This window comes from Leopardus geoffroyi, chromosome C1, assembly GCF_018350155.1.
Source record: "Leopardus geoffroyi isolate Oge1 chromosome C1, O.geoffroyi_Oge1_pat1.0, whole genome shotgun sequence".
Taxonomy (NCBI): domain Eukaryota; kingdom Metazoa; phylum Chordata; class Mammalia; order Carnivora; family Felidae; genus Leopardus; species Leopardus geoffroyi.
The window spans coordinates 363,032-382,033 of record NC_059328.1 but is presented as its reverse complement, the minus strand read 5'-3'; the positions used below and the strand labels follow the sequence as shown (position 1 = coordinate 382,033).

The window sequence follows — 19,002 nt, the reverse complement described above, 5'->3', positions numbered from 1 at the left end:
AGCAGTGGGGAGGGGAGGAGGCCACCCCGGAGCCCACCTCTGAGAGGGCAGAGAGGACACAGAGGCTGCAGCTAGTGGCAGTGAGGCCAGCAGCCCCGCCTCTCTTCCGGGCACATCCCTTCTCCTGCCTCCCCAGCCTCACTGGCCCCCAGAGGAGCAGGATTGAGGGCTGGGGCCAGGCAGGGCGTCCCCAGCCCCTGGCACAGTGTGGGCCCATGCGGTCACTCCTCTATGGCCGTGTGTTGAAGGGATGTGTGGACGCCTCAGAGGCCCCACGCACTCCACCCTCTCCGCAGGACAGTAGGATGCTGGCCCCACCCGGAGTACACCCCCCATCGGGACTTTGAGAGCCAGCCTCCACTGAGGCTGGGTCTAGGGGTGCCAAGGTGTCCCCGTCCAGGCTGGGGCTGTCCCGAACACTGCCGGTGCTGGTGTTGCATGGGGCCCCCAGGCTCAGCTCATTCCTCCGTGGGTGGCCCTACCCTCGGGCAGCTCAGAGTCGGTCCTAGGAGATTCTGGTGTGACAGAAGTGAAGTCGAGCCCACGGCCTCTGCATGTGTGCTGGATTCCCGGTGGGCACGGGCGGGTGGGGGTCATCCTCCCTGGGCCTGGGGGCTGGCCCACCTGCTTCCAGGAGGGTGAGGGGCCTTCCTGGTGCAAATGCAGAGTCCCCTCACTCCCCCAAGCACTGACCACAGTGTGAAGCAGAGGCTCTGGCCAGCACAGAGGGGGCTCCCTGAGGTGCCTCCGGTCAGTTGGGGGTGGGTGGAGCTCAGGGTCTGCCCAGTGTTCCCACTGGAAGGGGTGGGGTGTGCGCACTTCCTGCCTGGTCACCTCCAGGCTGGCTCTTTGGTACCCTCTCTTGAGCCCTGGTCCCATGGTCCCTACTGGTCACATGCAACTGAGACCCTCAGGTCCTGCCCTGGGGCGGGGGTGGCAACCGGTGGTGGTGGTGGTGGGGGGGGTGTTTTCTTGGCTCTAACCCTCTTGGCTTCCTGGCAGCTCTTCTGACACGGAGCATGGATCCTGGACCCAAGATGCTCAGGAGTGAGCATGGTCATCTTCTCCCTGCAGCTTGGCCATTGGCGGAAGTGGCAGTGGTTGGAAGGAAGTCTGGCAGGAAGGTTAGCTCCAGCTTCTTCTCCAGAAGGGTGGCTTTGGGGTTTGAGAAGGTCTCAGTTGTCGTTAACTGCCAGCCTAGCTGCCCACTCCTGCCTGACTGCTGAGGCCACCAGCTCTACGGCCAGAGGCCTGGGCAGCGCGGGCCTTGTTGGCCCGGAGGGCAGCATAGGTGGGGCCGGTGGGCGAGGGTCTTGGCAGGACCTGGTGGCCACATCTGTCTCGGGAACCTTCTTCCTCAGGTGTGACTCAAGGGTGCTTGGTGACCAGGAGGTTGGGACTGATGCTTTTCCATCAAGATGCAACCCCACTGGCTCCCCCACTTTACACAGGGACCAACTGAGGCAGGAGAGTGCCTCTACCTGCCCGAGGACCCAGGCCCGTACCGCCACTGCCTATGCTCTGCAGGTGTGCGTGGGAGCGTGCCAGACACACCTGTGCTTGAACCCCAGGTGCCCTGGGGTAGCCTCCCTTACATAACTTTCCATGTGCTAAAAAGAGCTGGGCCCGCCCTGCATGGGGACGGCAGAGCTCTCGGAGGAGGCAGAGGAGTGAAGGCACAGGCACGATGCTCAGTGTAGCAGCAGGAGGCCAAGCTCCAGAAACTGCCAGCCTCCCCACCAGGCAGGCAGGCCGGGACTGGGTGACGTGGTAGAAAGCGGAAGCAGGCTGGATTCCCACGGGTCGACTCACCTGGCAGCAGACTGGGGGACGATGGGCACTCCTGCTGGGTTCTGCCCAGGGCCTGGGGCCAGATCCTGCCTGAGATGCCCCGGGTGGGCCAGGGTCAAGGGTAAGCATGGCTGCCTGCCCTCTGCTGGCATCTGTTAATGGTTGTGTGATCAGTCACCTCGCTGACTTGTGGCCTACACCAAGAGGCACTCAGGGGCTTGGTGAAGGGTTTGGAACACCAGCGTTGTCCCACAGAGCCATGCGGTCCGGCACGTGGTTTCCAGACCTGTCCAGGCTGATGGTTACCACCTGCCTCATAGTCGCTATGCAGCACTTCCCCGGACACAACCTGTGAGTGGATACCCCAGCCCCCGCTTGGCCCTGTCCCGGGTTTTCTCTCCAGGGAGGGCAGTAGGCAGTACGTGTGCTGGCTTACTCAGCTGCCCAGCCCACCCCGCGTTCAGACACCAACTCTCCTACCTCCTGTGTGCCGTCCTCACGTCCCTCCAAGCCTTCCCCCACGGCACTCCTGAGGAGCAGAGAGGGCCAGCCCCAGGCCTCTGCAATCAGGACCCTTTTGATGCTGGCCCTGGGAGCAGCAGCTGCACCTAACTGCTTCAGGCATACTCACAGTGGCCAGGCTCTGCCTCCCCCTCCCCCAGGGCCAGGGAGGGGACTGTGGGAGCAGAAAGCAAGCCTCAGTGCAGTGTCCACTGTTGCATAATGACCCCATTCATGGGCTGGGTGGAAAATTCAGTTGGGGAAACAGTGAAACTATTTTTATGAGGCCAGCTCTCGCCATAGGCAGGGGCTGGACAGGCTTGCCCATGGCAGACCCCACCTGGCCCAGGTTCTGGCAGTGCTCCCCATCCCCATGCCTCACTGGTGGCCAGACAAGGAGATTCAGGACGTGACTCTCAGGGGCCCTGGGCAGGTTCAGTTACTGATGGGGCCGGAGGATTCCAGCGCCTCCAGCTCTCTCCTGTTAAGTGGGCACAAGGACTGCGCTCCCCAGGCCGGATGGCTCCCATCCCGTGGAGGGTAGCATGGTGGGAGGGTCGGGGTCCCAGTGAACTCAAGGAGGAGTTCACGCCGGCACCTCCGGAGACACCCTTTGACGGAGCTTGTCTGTCTTCCTGGGATTGGCGCGCCCCGCTCTCGGCCAGGGTTCATGGGGAGGTAGTGTGCAGAGTGAGGGGATCCGGGACCCCTGCGGCCGCTGACAACCCCTGGGGCCGCCCGCCGACAACGCTGTAGCGGAAAGATGCCCAGGAGGGCCTTGGCGGCCTGACCAGATCAGCGGAGACACCGCAGGTTCGACCGCCCGGAGCTGCCCGCCGAAGCGCATGCGCCCACCGTCCCGCGGCCCCCGCCCCAAGGAGCTGCCCGCTAGTGCGCACGCGCCGACGCTCTCTCCCTTGCGGGGCGCGAGGCGGCAGCGAGACGCAGGCGACGTCCGCCCGGCCGGCTAGAGCGGCCACCCCGGGGCACGGCGCACCGGAATCGGAAGTGGGGGTGAGCACAGTTCCCCCGCCCGCCCCGTGAACGGCCATCTTGCAAGCTTAGGCGGCGGCGGCGGCGGCGGTGGCGGAGGCGCTGCAGCGGTGGGGTGGGCTCGCTCCCGGCGCGGTGAGGCTCTCCGGCGCGGGCCACGCTCTTCCTTCCCTGCTCCGGTCTCGACCACGGCGAGCCTGAGCGCGGCGGCGGCCCACGCGCGGCGACGGGGAGAGGTGAGCGAGCGGCGCGGGCCTGAACCGGGGCTTCGGCCGCGCGTCCGCCCCGCTGGAACCGGCCCGCGCGGAGGGTTCGGGGCCGCCGCGAGCCTTGTCGCCGTTCGATCTGCCGCTCGAGGGGCCCGGGCCTGGAGCTTCCGTGCGCGGAACCTGAGGTCGGTTACGGCGGGGCGCCCGGGGCTCCGGGCCGGGGTGGTCCTGCGGCCAGCTTGGGGATTTGGTTGGCCTCACGGCTGGGGCTCCCACGGAAGGCCCTCTTGTTAGTGGCACGCTTGCGGGCACCTCCAGGAGTAGCCGGCATAGATCTTGGTTTGTAAACGTATCCTGGGAATTGGTGTTGGGGTGGCTGCCATCGAGCCCGCCGCTTCACCCGTAATCAGTACCCAAACTGTTTCGTAAATTCCAGCAGGAGTGAGTGTCCTTAGGGTTATGCCTCTTGGGGTAGTAGCTGAGAGAAAATTCAGGCCGTAAGACTGGGAAGCTCCAGTCGGCTGGCTCCACCGTGGGCCTTGCCGACTAGCGCTCACGTTGGGCCCTGGGCCAGTTCCTCGTCTGTGCCGGCCCACTCTCCACCTCTGCCGGTTACCTGCACCCTCTCAGCTTCAAGAGACGTGAACTTGTAGCTCCTTTTTCACTGGATGCCACCTAGCTGGTCTGTATTTAATTCAAGTCCAGTTCCCAGCCACTTTCTGGGCCCAGGCATGGAACAGCCAAAGAGGGGTCAAGCCTGGTGGGAGTAGAGCTGCTAAGTGCGTAAGAACACAGCGCAGCGATGGGCCAGGTGGGTACTGTGTTTGTTCCAGGCCAGTGAGACTTGGTGTAATCTGGCTTCAGTAGAAAGGAGCATCATTGGAACACTTGCTGTGTAGACTTCGGGCGTGGTGCCTCGGGCTTGCGGTCAGCAGTCTGCTGTTTTCTGAAGGGTTGACCTGTGTGGCAGGTGCCTGAGTGGTAGTGGGACTGTCTCCACTGGCCCTGGGCCCCTATCCAGCCTGTGCAGCAATCCTGGTGGAGAAAGGAGAGACTTCCGTGAAAGGCTCGGGCTTGGGAGTGTCACGTGCCCATCTGGTCGGTCAGGCCAAGGTCTCATGCCACTTTGTCACCTGAATTACGCTTACTCAGTGGGAGAGAGGTGCGGAGAAGAGAGGAGCAGGGTGTTTGGGTGCCGGGCGGATGACAGGTGTGTCCGTGTGAGGCTGGCGGGTCTCGCGGCCTGCCGGGCGTTGGTTCAGGCAGCGCTCCCTTACTTCCCGTGTGCTGACACTTTACTCCTGACATTTGTTTTCATGCTGCACCCTTTTTCTTTCAGCATAACGCTTTTCATGTTCCCCACCTGTGGGGATTTGCAGGGAACCTGAGACCTGCTTCACGGGCCTGTGCAGGTGCCGTAGACCAGAGGGGCCCCTGAGGGCACTGAGTGGGGCGAAGGAGGGGTCCTCGGGGAGCTTTTTCTTTGTCCTGAACTGAGTAGTTGAATCATAAATGTGACTTTAAAGAATATGCTTTTGAGGGGCACCTGGGTGGTTAAGCGCCCGACTTTGGCTCAGGTCATGATCTTTCAGTTTGTGGGTTCAAGCCCCGCATCGGGCTCTGCGCTGACAGTGTGGGGCCTGCTGGGGATTCTCTCTCTCTCTCCACCTCTCTCTGCCCCGCCTGCACTTGTGCTTTCTCTTTCTGTCAACAATAAATAAACTTAAAAAAAAGTTGATACCTTTGAGAGCAAGAATGAGCGAAAAGTTTGTGACTGACCAGGCAGGATCTATTTATTTTGTGTGTCTGTCCTGTAAGCTTCATTAAGCACCCAGCCTTGCCACATAATCACGCACAAACACGGTGGTATTTGAATTGCCCAGGGAATTTTTTGCGTATTACAGAGTGTTAATTTTAGGGTGAACATTTAAAAAAATTTTTTAATGTTTATTCATTTTTGAGAGACCGAGACAGAGCGTGAGCGGGGAAGGGGCAGAGAGAGGGAGACACAGAATCTGAAACAGGCTCCAGACTCTGAGCTGTCAGCACAGCGCCCGACGCGGGGCTCGAACTCACAAACTGCGAGATCCTGACCTGAGTGGGAGTCGGACGCCCAACCGACTGAGCCACAGGGTGAACATGTAAAAGACACCCAACAAGTCCAGTGTGGCGGTTCTGCTTCCGGTGAGGTGAGCCACCTGGCCCCTTTGGCTTGGCCAGGAGCTTGGGGGCAGTGCTGCGCGGGAGAGCACTCCCTTCGTAGGCTGTCTGCAGCCTGCTCCTGCTCCTGCTGGCGCCTGGAGGGCACCTGTGTGGTGTGGAGCTGGGTCGCAGGGAGGCCTGTGGGGGCATTTGACTAGGGAAATGAGGGAGGCTCTTGAGGGACTTAGCTTTGGAGCTAGGCCAGGAAGGGCACAGGCGGGTTTTCTGCCAGGAGAGACCAGGCTGAGAGACAGCCGTAGGGTTAGGGTGAGGAGGGGGTTGGGAGTCAGACACTAGGAGGGCTCGTTGGGCTTCTTTGTCGGGGGCTTGGCAGGAAGGGGGAGGTGTTGCAGTTTGTCTGTCCGGCTGTGGGGAGATCTTGAAATGCTATGATCAGAACTGTGGGTGGAGAAAGTTAATCTGACGTAAGTGTACGGGGTGGACTGAAAAGGGGAGACTGGAAGCTGGGGGGCCAGGGGCGAGTCTGGTGGTGCTTGATGGGAGAGGTAGTACGACCCTGCGTTAGGGTGATTGGAGTGGGAACAGGAGGAAAGGGTGGGCAATGACGTGTGCAGGAGGACCGCTCTGCAGGCCCTGGGGTGTGGGAAGCACACCAAGCCCCCGCTGTAGTGCAGTGGGTTTAGTGCTCTGAGGGGAATCGAGCCAGCAAAGGGGCAGGAGCCCAGAGACCTCTGACCTGACGGATCGGAAGGAGCTGTGGCTGTTGCCAGGGAAATGAGCAAGCAAAGGCCCTGAGGTGGAGATGATGGGGGGCGGAGAGTGCCTTCAGGTTTGTGCAGGCTGGAGGTCAGGGTCGAGATCCTGGCCGCTGATGTCCAGTGTGCTGGCAAGACGGCCTGAGATGGCTGAGTGGCAGCGTCAGTGGCGTGGAGGAGAGCAGGACAGGCATGGCTTCGGTCTGCCACCACTCTAGCCTGGAAGCTGCTGTCCCTTCCCATTCCCGCATACCCCCGTGTGTCCTCTGTCTCTATCGTATTTTAGACTGGCAGCTTTCACACTTTATTTTTAGCAGCAGAACTTTTTTGCCTTGCTGTCTTAGGGGAAACTTCTGCATGCAGAGCACATCAGGCTGAGCTGCTCCAATGCCTGTGAGGGTGGGGAGCTCTGTCTTCTCTCTCACCATCGCTCCCCTCTGCCTCCGAGCATCACTGAGGTGTCCCGGGCTCCACCCCCCCCCACCCCCTGAGCCAGGCCGTTTCTTCTCTTGAATGATGGCTGCGACCTCACTCCTGGTCCTCAGCCTTCAGTGCTGTCCGGTCCCTCCCGTGCCATCTCATCTGTCTCATGCTGTCCCCTTCAAGCTCTGCTAACCTGTCCCAAGTGATCCAACAGAAAGGCTGGTCTCTCTTAAGACTTGGACCTAAAAACTTTCTGCAGTGCTATTGGCTGCGTGGCCTTGCCTCCCTGGTCAGCCTTGTCAGCCACCATTTACTGTGCTGTGGCTCCTTACACAGTGGCCCAGTGCCCTTCCCCGGACCCGTGATGCTATCTGAAGCCTCTACCCGTGTCCTTAGCTCTGATCAGGAGGGTGCTCCTTTTGCCTCTTCCCAGTGTGAATGTCAGACTTTCAGGGCCCCCTATCTTCCTCCAGTCTCCCCTGTTCCTCCCATCCATTTTGTTTTTTAGTTACTTTTTTTTAAAGTAATTTTGTGAGACAGCACTCGTGCAGGTGGGGGAGGGGCACACAGAGAGAGAGAGAGAATCCTAAGGGGGGCTCACACTGTGGGATCATGACCTGAGGCGAATCAAGGGTCAGATGCTTAACCGACTGAGCCACCCAGGTCCCCCGTCCTCCCACTGACTCTTGAGCAGTAGTAGGTATGTTGGAAAATGTTTAACAACAGGCTTTTGTTGGGGGCTGGTTTGGGGTGCATCCTGATTTCTGTGGTGTAAACATTTCATTAGCACAGAGCGCAGGAGCACCAGGCCATGCTGGCCTCAGCACACCGGTCCTTAGGACCCTTTAAATTCGAGGTCTTTCTCCCGGGTAGGTTCTTTGAGGATGGAAGCGGGGCTTTGGTTTTGTTTCGTTTTTTATCTTTGACCTGGTGTCACATAAACGAAGGTTGTGGGGGGCAGACCCCCAAGGAGACTCGTCGAGTCCTGCTGGTGTGGGGGTGGGCGGCAAGTCAGGACAGCCCGCAGGCCTGGCTTCTGGGTGGCTGGCCTTTACCTCGTGGGACTGTTGAAGCTGTCTGTGGCTGAGGAGGCAGGGCGTGTCTGTCGTTCTTTGGAAACAGACGTTTGCTTTCCCTAGATGAGCAGCAGCAGCAATAAAAGAGCTCCAACGACAGCGACCCAGAGGCTGAAACAGGACTATCTTCGCATTAAGAAGGACCCGGTGCCTTACATCTGTGCTGAGCCCCTCCCTTCCAATATCCTTGAATGGTAAGGCTCCACGTGACCATTCACCCCACGCCGACTGTCACCTGGGTTCTCTGCTCGCTTGATGGGGAGGCCCTGGTGCTCCTGTCCTGTCGTGGCATTGGGAAGGGTGCATCTGTCTGTACCGCTTTCAGACGCGGGCAGGCTGAGGCCTACGGATGAGGCCTGGTTGTCTTCCTGATGGGCGGCGGCTGGGGCCACCATGGGGTCTTCCTTGACCTCTGTCCCCTGGGTCTGGAGAGAGCACGCTGGGGAGCGCCTCTCGGGTGGGTCTGTGGGATCCATAGGGGAGGCTTCGGGGCACGTCATAGGTCTCACGGCTGTTGGTGGAGAAGTTGCATTTCTAGACTCTCCTTCTGCTCTTTGCATCTTGGTGCTGTAGAGTGGCCTGTCCTGTCTTAGAGAGTTTGTGACAGAGGGTCAGGGGCCCTGATGCTTGGGTTCCTGGCGCTGGCTGGGGCAAGTGCTTGGTCGCCCTGGCCGACGTAACAGGCTCTGAGCCTCATGCACACTGGCTTCATAGTGACTTTCAGGCTGTGCTCAGGTGTGGCCTTAGGAGGTTACGTGCTTCTACGGAAATGCTGCCCTTACTAGATTTATCGGTTCTGTGGGAAGTAAAGTGTAGGGTTGAGATAGTAAGCATTTTCTGTGTGAAGGGTATTTTGTCCAGAGAAAAGGAATTTAACTGAGTTAAAAGCTGTTTTTTAGATTGGACAGGTGTTTGGACAGGTGTTCACGGGTTCTGGATCTCCCTTCCTCAGCTTGGGGAGGAGGGGCTGCTCTGGCAGGTGAGGGAGGGTTTTCAGGGTGAAAAGGGCCGCGCGGGACTGAGGCTTTGGGGTTACAGCAGAGCTTCCCCGGCCCCCTGAATTGGCAGATGGAGGGACAGCTCCCACAGCAGTCGCAGGGTCGTCCTCGTTGTTTGGGGAGCCTCTCTCTGCCTGTGAGTTCAGATCTCCAGGTTCAGTCGTTCACAAGGAGGATCGATCGCTGAGATTTGTTTCCATGGAAAACCAGCAAAATTAGCAAAGGGACAGACAGCGCGCTGGAGTCGGAGTCCATAGGAGACCGACACGAGCCCCCCCAGCCCTGCTGTGACCACACACATGAGGTGCTGTCCCCCAGGGAAGCCTATCAGAGACCCAGGACGCAAGATTGCCACTTGGAGCAGGTCATGTGCCTCCGCCCGGCACCTCCCAGTGTTCCAGACCCCCAGCAGGGAGGCTGGCTTCCTTCTGGCACGATCCATGTCGTATCGTTGGCATAAACAGTTTATGTTGCATCGGGGTGGTGAGCCCCTCTCCCCACTCTGGAATCCAGTTCCCAGACTGGCTGGGGACAGTCGTGTCCGGCCTGCTGGCTGGGCTCTATCACCTGCTGGGGGTGTCCCCCGAGTGCCGTGCTGCTTGGCCACTCAGGCTGCTGGGCTCTCTGCTCTTGCTCGCTGCCCCTACCCAGTGTTCCCAAACTGGACCCCGGAATTGGGAGCAGTGACAAATTAAGGCCACGTTCCTGGGTGTGTCACGTGCTTAAGCTCTGAGACTTGTTCCTGGTCCACCAACACAGGATGGCAGTGTTTGTGGAGTAAAACATATCAGCTGGCATGTGTTTCACCCACGACGTTCGAGTGGCATTTGTGGGAAGAGGGGTTTCCGAAGGGATGCTTAGTGACGTGCTAACAGCTGTGTCTGATTGGCTCTACGTTCTCTCTCGTGCTTTTCTCTTATATGTGAAAATGCTGAAGTCCACGCACCTCTTGACGTGCGGCCGAAGCTCCTTATTTGCATGGGAGAGTGGAATCTGTGAGTGCCGCCGCTCGTGGTCTGAAGCACGTGGGTCCACCTGGGCTTGGGCTCTGTGTGAGGACTTCAGTGACAGTTACAGGCTATCCCTGTTCTCCTGCGTGAGGCCAGCTGCTCTGAGGTCACACGTCTGCTTCTTCTAGAACGTCAACACTGGGGGACACAGAGCCACCTCGTGTCACCAGCTGTTCCCCGCTTGGCCTACTTGGTGATATTTGGGCACACTGAGAAGTGCAGGTTTCTAAGTACATCTCAAGAATGTGTGTGAAATTAGCATTTGAAAATTTGTTAATGGACTCTCGTGGTTAGAGAGTGTTAGTTTCTCAGGTGTTGCAGGCACAAAAGTACTTTGTGGAGGACGTGAAAGATACAGTTCCTAAGACCCCGTTAGGAGTGCGTAGACCACAGCACGAGTTCACCTGGGATGTTCGCACGTCTGGTTTCGGCTGGACCCCACACCCCGGCCGCGGAGGGGCTCAGAACTCGGAGTGCTTGCCGTCCCTAAAGCCAGCTCATTTTCTTCTCTCCCTCAGGCACTATGTGGTCCGAGGCCCAGAGATGACTCCTTATGAAGGTAAGTCAGTCTTCAATCTGAGCGAGGGGAACAAGAGACCTTTTTGTCTCCTGAACAAACCTCTCCTGTCAAGCACTTCGTGTCTGTGACTCACGCTCTAGTCTGCATGTCCGTTAGTAACATTGCACTTGCTTGGAGTCCGTCCTCGTTACTTCAGATCCTAAAGCGGTTTAGTCTTCAGGGGCTTTCTGTGAGTCTCAGAGGTTACCCAGCCTCTGACGTGAGTGGGGCCAGAGCCGGAAGACAGACCTGGTAAGCCGTGCAGTGCAGCCATTTTCCCCTGCTGTGTTCAGACCCGCACGAATGTTGTCGGGAAAGAAAGCCGTGGTTGTCGAGCACTCGCTCTGCCGAGCCCTCTGAGCCACGTGGTAGCCCCTTCGCGTGGGTGGGGCCCCGAGGCTCACGGGGAGGGTGCAGGGTCTGCCCTGGCACAGCCGGGCACCTCTGCTCTCCTTGTTCTGCCGGGGCTGACTTGGCGATGCTGCCCAGTGTCCTCTGGTGTCACTTACAGAGTAGACCTGGGCTCTTTCAGTCAGCGGGTCAGGGGCCTACAGGGAGCCTGGCACCAGCCTCCGGGTTTAGGCCAGGTCGAGGGATGAGCCGTGGTGGGGCAAGCCCAGGGCAGAGCTGTGGCCGGGCTGTACCTTCAGCTCTCCAGCCGCTGGGTGCTCACTTTGAGTGGCATCTGCCTCCACATGGGGGTTTTGCATAAGATTTCACTGGAAAAGAGTCCAGCTGCTGGAGAAGCACATTCGAGACCCACTGCTCTGGACCATGAGGGGAAAGCTGTGGGTGTGGGTGGGTGGTTAAGAGTGGAACTGGCCTGGCTCTCTTGAAGGTGGTTTGGCACGTGTGTCACCAGCCTTATGAGGACTCTCCTTTGACACAGGAGTCTCTGTTCTGGGAAGACGTGTCCTGGGGAAACGGGTGCAGAAGCCTTTCTGTAGGGTGGGTGTGTTAATAGTGTCACACTGGGGGCCGCCCGAGTGTCCAGCAGCGGGGTGTGGGCTTGATGGGCTTGTGGTGGGGTTCCTAGAAAAGCAGCAGCAGATGGGCTTCAGGGCAGCCTGGACAGGTCATAATTAAAATGCTTGTTAAGGAGGCGCCTGGGTGGCTCAGTCGGTTAAGTGTCCGACTTCGGCTCAGGTCATGATCTCACGGTCCGTGAGTTCGAGCCCCGCGTCGGGCTCTGTGCTGACGGCTCGGAGCCTGGAGCCTGTTTCAGATTCTGTGTCTCTCTCTCTCTCTCTCTCTCTCTCTCTCTCTCTCTGCCTTTCCCCTGCTCGCTCTCTCTCGCTCTCTCAAAATAAATAAACATTAAAAAATTAAAAAAAAAAAAAAAAAAAAAAAAAAAGAGGGGCGCCTGGGTGGGTCAGTCGGTTGAGTGTCCGACTTCGGCTCAGGTCATGATCTCGCGGTTTGTGAGTTCGAGCCCCACGTCGGGCTGTGTGCTGACAACTCAGAGCCTGGAGCTGCTTCGGATTCTGTGTCTCCCTCTCTCTCTGCCCTTTCCCCACTTGCATTCCATCTTTCCTTCTCTCAAAAAGAATAAACGTTAAAAAAAAAAATACTTGTTAAATACATGTGTGTTTCTAACAAACTAGGAATGAGCATGTTTTCTTTCTCACAAGTGGGATTTTAAGGTTTTTTTTTTTAATAGTTTTAATATTTTTCCAAAAAATTGTGAACATTTAGTAATTTTGTAACCAGGCCTGTTGCTGCTGGAAGTGAACCTGGACAGGGGTGGAGGTGGCAGGGGGAGGAAGGGGCAGGCCCCGAGTGGAGGCTGCTGGAGGCTGCCGGGCTTGGGACCGCAGGAGACCCCCCCTCCCACCCCCAACCCCCAGACCCAACCCTGTCACCAGGGCTTCTTTGTGTGTGGTCCTGCCCTGTGTATCTCCCTGCTGGTCATGGCCTTCAGGCCGTCTCCTCAGAGACCAGCTTTTCCTGCTGTTCCTCCTTCCCCTTCTTTCTTCTTTCTCTCCCCCTCCTTAGCCTTCTCTCCCTCCACTGCCTGCCTCCCTCTTGCCCCTCAGCACCTGCTCCTGGCTCTTCCCCTGCTGTCCATCCTCTCTTGCGCTCAGGGCCGCACTCTGCCCTCTGTAGCCCTGCCTTCTGCTGACCATTCTCCTCAGGGTCGATGAGGGGGCCCCCTGAATTGTCAATCCGAGGGATGGCTCTCCGGCCTCGGTGTCTGGGGTTCTGTGGACTTTGATGGTGTGGGCTCCTTCCTCCACACTTGCTCCTTCTCTGGCTTCCGGATGTTCCGACCCCTCCTTCCCAGTCTCTCATGGCTCTGCACCCTGGCCGTGTCCGTTCGGCTCAGCATGGGTTGAGCGCCGACCCTGTCCTTGCTCTGGGCTCTGCGCCCACGCTACTCCTGGCAGATTCCAGGCACACCGATCCTGACGGTTCAGAAGTGGCTTCCCGCTGGTACAGGCGTTGCTGAGGATTCTCCCTGAATCGATCTGTGGATTTTACCCAATCCTGTCAAAGTCCTGGCACAGTTTTTTGTAGACGTACGCAAATTTATTCTGAGATTTTTATTGTAAAACGTACACGGAAAGGCAGAGGACCCAGAGCAGTTGAAACAAGAACAGAGTGGGAGGAGTCAGTCTGCCTGGCTTTGAGATGCCTGAGCTTCGGTGAGCCGAGTGTGGAGGGAAATGCGGGTCAGTGGAACAGAGAACCCAGGAGCTGCTTGGCACCGCGGTGGCCCACGGATCTTTTGTTGTTGTTGCAACGGAGTTGCAGAAGCAGTTCCGTGGAGGAGGTGCGTGGTGCGACGCCGTCCCTACCCGGGCGCCGTCCTCCCTGGCCTCTGTCCGGGGCCGCCGTGCTCTCTGGGGTTTCCGCCCCCAGGGCTCGGTCAGGGCTGTGCTCGTCGCTCGTCTGCCTCTGGACGCTTGGAATGAAGGATGCGGGAGCTGCCGGCGTGGGGGTGCGTGCGCTTCTTCTCTGCACTCCCCAAGGGCTTGACCTCTGGGTGAGGCTCCGCCCTCCCACGCCCCCTGCTTTGCCTCCTTACCTCTCAGGATGAGCCTCCCCCCACAGACCCTCCCGGAGTTCATCTCGTACGCTTGACGTTGCACGTCTGGCCGTGGGGGTTGCGTGCGTCTGCGGTCCGGCGCGCGCCGCCCGCCTTGCGGCCGCTTCCCCGGTTTGCGCGGCAGCCGTCCGCTCCCTGTGCGGTTGCCTCTCTGCGCGGCTCCTGCCGAGCGAGCCCTTCCCTCGGAGGGTAGCAGGCGTCGGCCGGCTTTCACCTGGCGTCTCTCGGGTGGACGCAGGAGGCGGGGCTGCCGGGTCAGCGTGGGTGTTGACGTTCACGGGCTCGCCGCGAGGCCGCATCCTCCTGCCCACCTGCCCTCCGCTGCGCTGCGGACGGAGCCGTTCCCTGAGCGGCCGGCTCCAAGCGCACGTCGGCCGAGCCTGCTTCCTCTTGAGAAAAGCACCTGTTTGTATCTCTTGCTTTTTTTCCAGTTGGGCTTTTCTCAGCGATTTCGGCTGACTGTGCCTCGAGTGTCGTTCATAGTGCTAGTTTCTCGCTCGGGGGCCCGTCTGGCTGTTGAGTCGGCCTCACGGGGGACACTCGCTCACGTCATCCCTCCGGTCCTGGCAGAGCTTGGAGTGGGAGACGGCACTCACGTGAGGCGGCCGGGGCGCTACGACCCGTACGAGACGTGGGGAGGCCCGACCCGAGTGGCGTGAGAGCAGACGTGTGTGGTGCGTCCCGGTCCTTGAGGTGGGGCCCCACCCAGGGTGCTGGGGACGGCAGGGGGCCCGGGTGGAGGACGGGGCGGCACTCCTGAAGCCTCGCTGCGCAAGCACGCACGTGCATACACATCACTGGGTGTCCGGTCAAGTCACGTCCCGTGTCGCCTGCCTGCAGTGGGCCCGGGGCTTTGCGTTTCCAGCAGGCTCCCAGGTGCAGCCCCGAGAGAAGGGTGTGAGGTGAGGTGGCCCGTGGGACCGTGAGCCGAGTGGGCAGGGGCGAGAGCCTTGAGGCCCGCGAGGTCATCCCAAGTGAGCAGTTGGGATCGGTTTGGAGGCGTGGCCAACAGGGCTTGCCGGTGGAGGAGGTGTGAGGTGATGGCGGTGGGTGGGGGCAGCGGGGCCTCCCAGGTTTTGGTGTGAGCGGCCAAGAGGGTGGAGTTGCTGTTCGAGGGAAATGGGTATTGTGTCTCGGACCTGTCCGGGCAGTGTCGCCCGGATGGTCGGCCCGTGGGTCAGCAGTGGGGGGAGGAGCCCCAGGGGGCCAGGTGCAGGTGCCAGTTGGAGACATCCCCGTGTCACGTGAGCCTGAGGACCCAGAAGTGTGAGTGGTCAGGGAGGGCACCAGAGGAGCCAGCGGCCAGTGCTCGGGGCAGTGGGACGGGAGTGGGGAGCCAAGGTGGGGTGGCGCCCAAGGAGGCAGGGGGCGTGGTTGTGAGGTACGGGGGCGGGCTCTGCTGATCTCCGTGCCGGATGTGGGGGAGCGCGGTGGGGGCGGGAGCCTCGGCAGGGTGGACCTGGATGTGCCTCTCAAGGGGTTTTACATAAAGGAGGGGGAGTGGGGTGGGGTCAGGTGTGTTGTTGTTGTTTTTTTTTAAACATTCATTTGTGAGAGACAAAGACCCAGCACGAGTTGGGGAGAGGCAGGGACAGGGGGAGACGGAGAATCCCATGCAGGCTCCACTTTGTCAGCACAGAGCCCGATGCAGGGCTCAGGCCCACGAACTGTGATATCGTGACCTGGGCCGGAGTCAGAGGCTTAACCGGCTGAGCCACCCAGGCGCCCCTGGTTTTTGTTTTTCTGAGATGGGAGAGTCACATGATGGCAGTTGGTTGCTGCAGGGTGTCATTCGGTGGAGAAGGAGAGACCAGGAGTGCGGGAGAGGGGTCTGGAATAGGGGTGACCTCAGCCGACCTGCTCAGGGGTGGGCGAGAGGACCCAGTGAGGACCTGGGTACGGCTTTTCCTCTGAGGCTCTGTTCTCAGTGACAGGGGGCCCGGGAAGGGTGAGCAGGGTTGTGCATGTGGGGCAAGGGCCACTCTTGATTTGTGGTCATGAGCCCCCAGTGAGACTGCCAGCAAGATGCTCGTGTTCCAGGGGTGGTCAGCCGCTGGGCCCGGGATGAGGGTGGGGGGGCGGCGCTGGCAGGGTGGGGGCCGAGTGGGAGACTGAGGGTCGTGGCACCAGCCTGAGGGCTGGAGCGGAGCTTGGTGCCTGGGGCTGCCCCACAGGGGGTGCACTGTAGACCGTGACAAGGCTCTTTCTCTGTTTTGCTATAGGTGGCTATTACCATGGAAAACTAGTTTTTCCCAGAGAATTTCCTTTTAAACCTCCCAGTATTTATATGATAACACCCAATGGAAGATTTAAGTGCAATACAAGGTAAGGCATTTCTGCCGTGCTTCTCAAGTGTGAATGTGGTCATGACGAGTGTGTGTGCTCTGTTGAGTGGGTCCCTGTCTTGCAGGCTGTGTCTTTCCATCACGGATTTCCACCCAGACACGTGGAACCCGGCCTGGTCCGTCTCCACCATCCTGACTGGGCTCCTTAGCTTCATGGTGGAGAAGGGCCCCACCCTGGGCAGTATAGAGACGTCGGACTTCACGGTGAGGGGTGGAGAGCACGGCTCGCATGTTGGGGGGCTCCCGCTCATGTCCTCGGCAGTGGGAAGAGCAGGCCGGGCTTCCCTCCAGGGACAGCACGGGGTCTGGTCCTTGTCGAGTGGTCTTTATTTACTTATTGTCTAAGTGGGAACTAAGTTTCATGTCGTTAATTGACGATAGTGAAAGACGAACAAGCCTTGATGAGGCTGAATTAGTTTGTGGTGAACGGCAAGTTTATCGAGTGCTTTCAGCAACACGAAGACAACAGCTTTTGAGGATAAAATGTGTGTAGAATGTGAAAGAGTTGAAATTAATCTTCAGGCTGATATTTCCCTTCTGTTTCTTCCTAGAAAAGACAGCTGGCGGCACAAAGTTTAGTGTTTAATTTAAAAGACAAAGTCTTCTGTGAATTATTCCCTGAAGTCGTGGAGGTAAGGCACAGATGCTGGCGGTCCGTTTTGCGATGCCCTCGCCAGGAGCACTTCCAGATTTGGTTCTTCCGGAGAGAGAACTGTGCTGCTGTGTGTCCCTTTGCTGCACACACACAGCACACAGGGCGCCTGTTCTCACACGCACCTGTAGGTGCTGACTGGCAGGTGCAGCCCTGCCCCCCTCCTCAGGGCGCAGGGCTCCTCGGGTGGGCTGCTGGGCTGTGGGGAAGGGCCTGCCAAGAGGGGCTGGCATGTACCCTCATCTTCGCTCTGGAGCAGGGTAGGCCGCACCCAGGTCGAGGCCACAGTGATTCTGTGTCGCTTGGACCTGCTCAGTCTAGGCCCTGAGCGGCGCAGGCTTGGTGTTTTTGACGAGTCCCTGGGTCCCCTCATCTGTTAAACAGAGTTAAGAGCGCCTCCCGCTTCCGAGGGTGAGTGTCGGGCCGGTGACCACTGGCCTCCCAGGCAGGATCTTTGTGGTGGATCTTAGGACCCTCCCTTGTCCTAAAGGAAGCAGCTTACTTAGACCAAGCCTTGTTCCTTCCTGTTTTTATCTTAGGAAATAAAACAAAAACAGAAAGCTCAAGATGAACTCAGCAGCCGACCCCAGGCTCTCCCCTTACCAGACGTGGTTCCAGACGGGGAAACACACCACGGTCAGAATGGGCTTCAGCTCCTCAACGGGCACGCGCCGGGGGCCGGGCCGCACCTCGCGGGCCTCCAGCAGGCCAACCGGCACCACGGACTCCTGGGCGGCGCCCTGGCGAACTTGTTTGTTATAGTTGGGTTTGCAGCCTTCGCCTACACGGTCAAGTACGTGCTGAGAAGCATAGCGCAGGAGTGAGCCCCGCGCCACAGCCGGCAGAGGTGGTCGAACCGAGGGCACCGTGCCCGAGCTCGCCATGGGCTGGCTGGACGTGCCGCCAGGCGCAGGGTGGACCTGCCTGACTTCTGGGGTTAGCTTTTTAAAAACCTTTAAAAGGAAAACAAAAACCAAAGCGTGTAATTTGGATTTAGAGGAGGTGCAAGATTCTCAGCTCCCTGTCCTCGCCCTGGGGTCTGTTGGGAACCATGGAGCTTGGGTGTCGAGGAGGGACCTCATGCTTTGGTTTTATAGCTTAATCTCCTGTATCGTCTTTCGGACCTGTTTTAGTAAACCTGTTTTTCATTTTACTAGATTTGGTCACTTAAAAATACAAAACTCGATTAGCAAATACTCTGCGTGCACTTCTTGGTCCAGTGGAGCCCTGGCTCACCAGGCAGGAGCAGTTCCCACAGCTGTGCCTGGCCAGAGGGCCCAGGGGCCTGGCCAGGGGGCCCCAGGGGCTGGCCAAGGACGGCCACGGACGGGGGTCCAGGAGACGTGGGGGTTTGGCCTCAGCGTTTGAAACGTGTTTGCATTCTCTTGGAAAGAAGCAATCCTTCCTAGCAAAGTGGGTTCTTGTTTTGCTGAAGTTGAAATTCCACATCCGCTTGATGTCTGACCACAAGGTGGCGTCCTTTGTTCAAAGAGCCACCCTATCCTCTGCGGTCCCGAAGGCTGCTTTCACTTTACCCCCCACCCCCCACCCCCCCCTTTCCTCCTCACCTATGCCAGGCTGGGCTCCCCACTGCCACCTCCAGGTTCCTGGCTACTGCAGGGGTGACCTTTGGTACCCACAGGACATTTCCTCTGACCCCAGCAGCCCCATGGAGTTCTGCACCTGACAGGCTCCCCTCACACTTGGCCCAGATCTTGGGTGTACCCTGAAGATAGGCTCCTGTGTTCCTTTTCACAGCTGCTCCCTGTCCGGTGTGGGCTCTTCCCCTAGAAGACCACACGCAACTGGGCATCAAGAGGAGGTGAAGGCTGCCCCGGGAGGACTGGCCTGAGTTGCGGGCGGGGCTGGTGGGGTTAAGCAGGCTCCCTGGGTCGCTGATGTCTTCCGTTAAGCGCCTGCTTGATCGTTTCCCTTGCACGTTATTTGGAAGCACCGTGTCTGTGAGTCATGGGCTGAGGTGCTGTGATTTCACTCCAGAGGCCAGAGGGGGCTTCAGGTGCAGCCACGCGCTTGTACATTCGACTTTGGGTTTTGATCAGTTTATTTAAAATTGCCCTATAATTTACCACTTGTGTGTATTTAACCCACTCGTGTGAAAAAGAACCTTTCATTATATCTTTGTTCCTAAATTTTGTGCCGTTTGAGTCTCTGTTGGCGGCAATGCAAGTCCGTCTCAGCCCGGTGCCAGGCTAGCCGCTGGCCCATGGGCAGGCCGGCGGTTGGGCCTGTGAGGGGTGGGGGGGCTGGAGCTGCCGCATCTGCAGCTCGGTGGTGCCCCAGGAATAACCGCGGGCCCTGGTGGCAATGCTGCTGGGCCTGGGTCCCTGCGTGGGCGGCGCTGGGCAGTGGCGAGGCTCTGCTGTGCTGGATGCCAGGCCTCGCCCTCTGTCCACACCTGGCTCAAGGGTGCGTCTGTGGAGGTGGGCGTCTGATCAAACACTTGGTGTTTCCTGAGGT

The 19,002-nt window shown here is 59.1% G+C and overlaps 1 protein-coding gene across 3 annotated transcripts; it reads left to right on the top strand.

The window, feature by feature from the left end:
- Positions 1 to 3,225: 3,225 nt before the first annotated feature.
- UBE2J2 (ubiquitin conjugating enzyme E2 J2) lies at positions 3,226 to 18,674 on the top strand. 3 transcript variants are annotated; one of them, XM_045475237.1, is made up of 7 exons: positions 3,226 to 3,521; positions 7,975 to 8,105; positions 10,438 to 10,478; positions 15,750 to 15,852; positions 15,938 to 16,076; positions 16,424 to 16,504; positions 17,064 to 18,674. In XM_045475237.1, exons 2-7 carry the CDS (start codon positions 7,975 to 7,977, stop codon positions 17,346 to 17,348), a joined length of 780 nt encoding a protein of 259 aa, XP_045331193.1. In that variant the 5' UTR covers positions 3,226 to 3,521; the 3' UTR covers positions 17,349 to 18,674. The 3 variants fall into 3 exon arrangements, with proteins under 3 accessions (XP_045331193.1, XP_045331194.1, XP_045331195.1); XM_045475238.1 differs by having other exon boundaries at positions 3,329 to 3,679; XM_045475239.1 differs by lacking the exon at positions 3,226 to 3,521 and adding an exon at positions 3,686 to 3,833.
- Positions 18,675 to 19,002: the final 328 nt, after the last annotated feature.

Excerpts from the sequence above, each read along its gene's own strand:
- UBE2J2 (XM_045475237.1), top strand. The coding sequence starts at position 7,975 with ATGAGCAGCAGCAGCAATAAAAGAGCTCCAACGACAGCGACCCAGAGG. Across the intron at positions 15,853-15,937 it reads AGATTTAAGTGCAATACAAG|GCTGTGTCTTTCCATCACGG; the intron begins GTAAGGCATTTC and ends CCTGTCTTGCAG. Across the intron at positions 16,077-16,423 it reads TAGAGACGTCGGACTTCACG|AAAAGACAGCTGGCGGCACA; the intron begins GTGAGGGGTGGA and ends GTTTCTTCCTAG.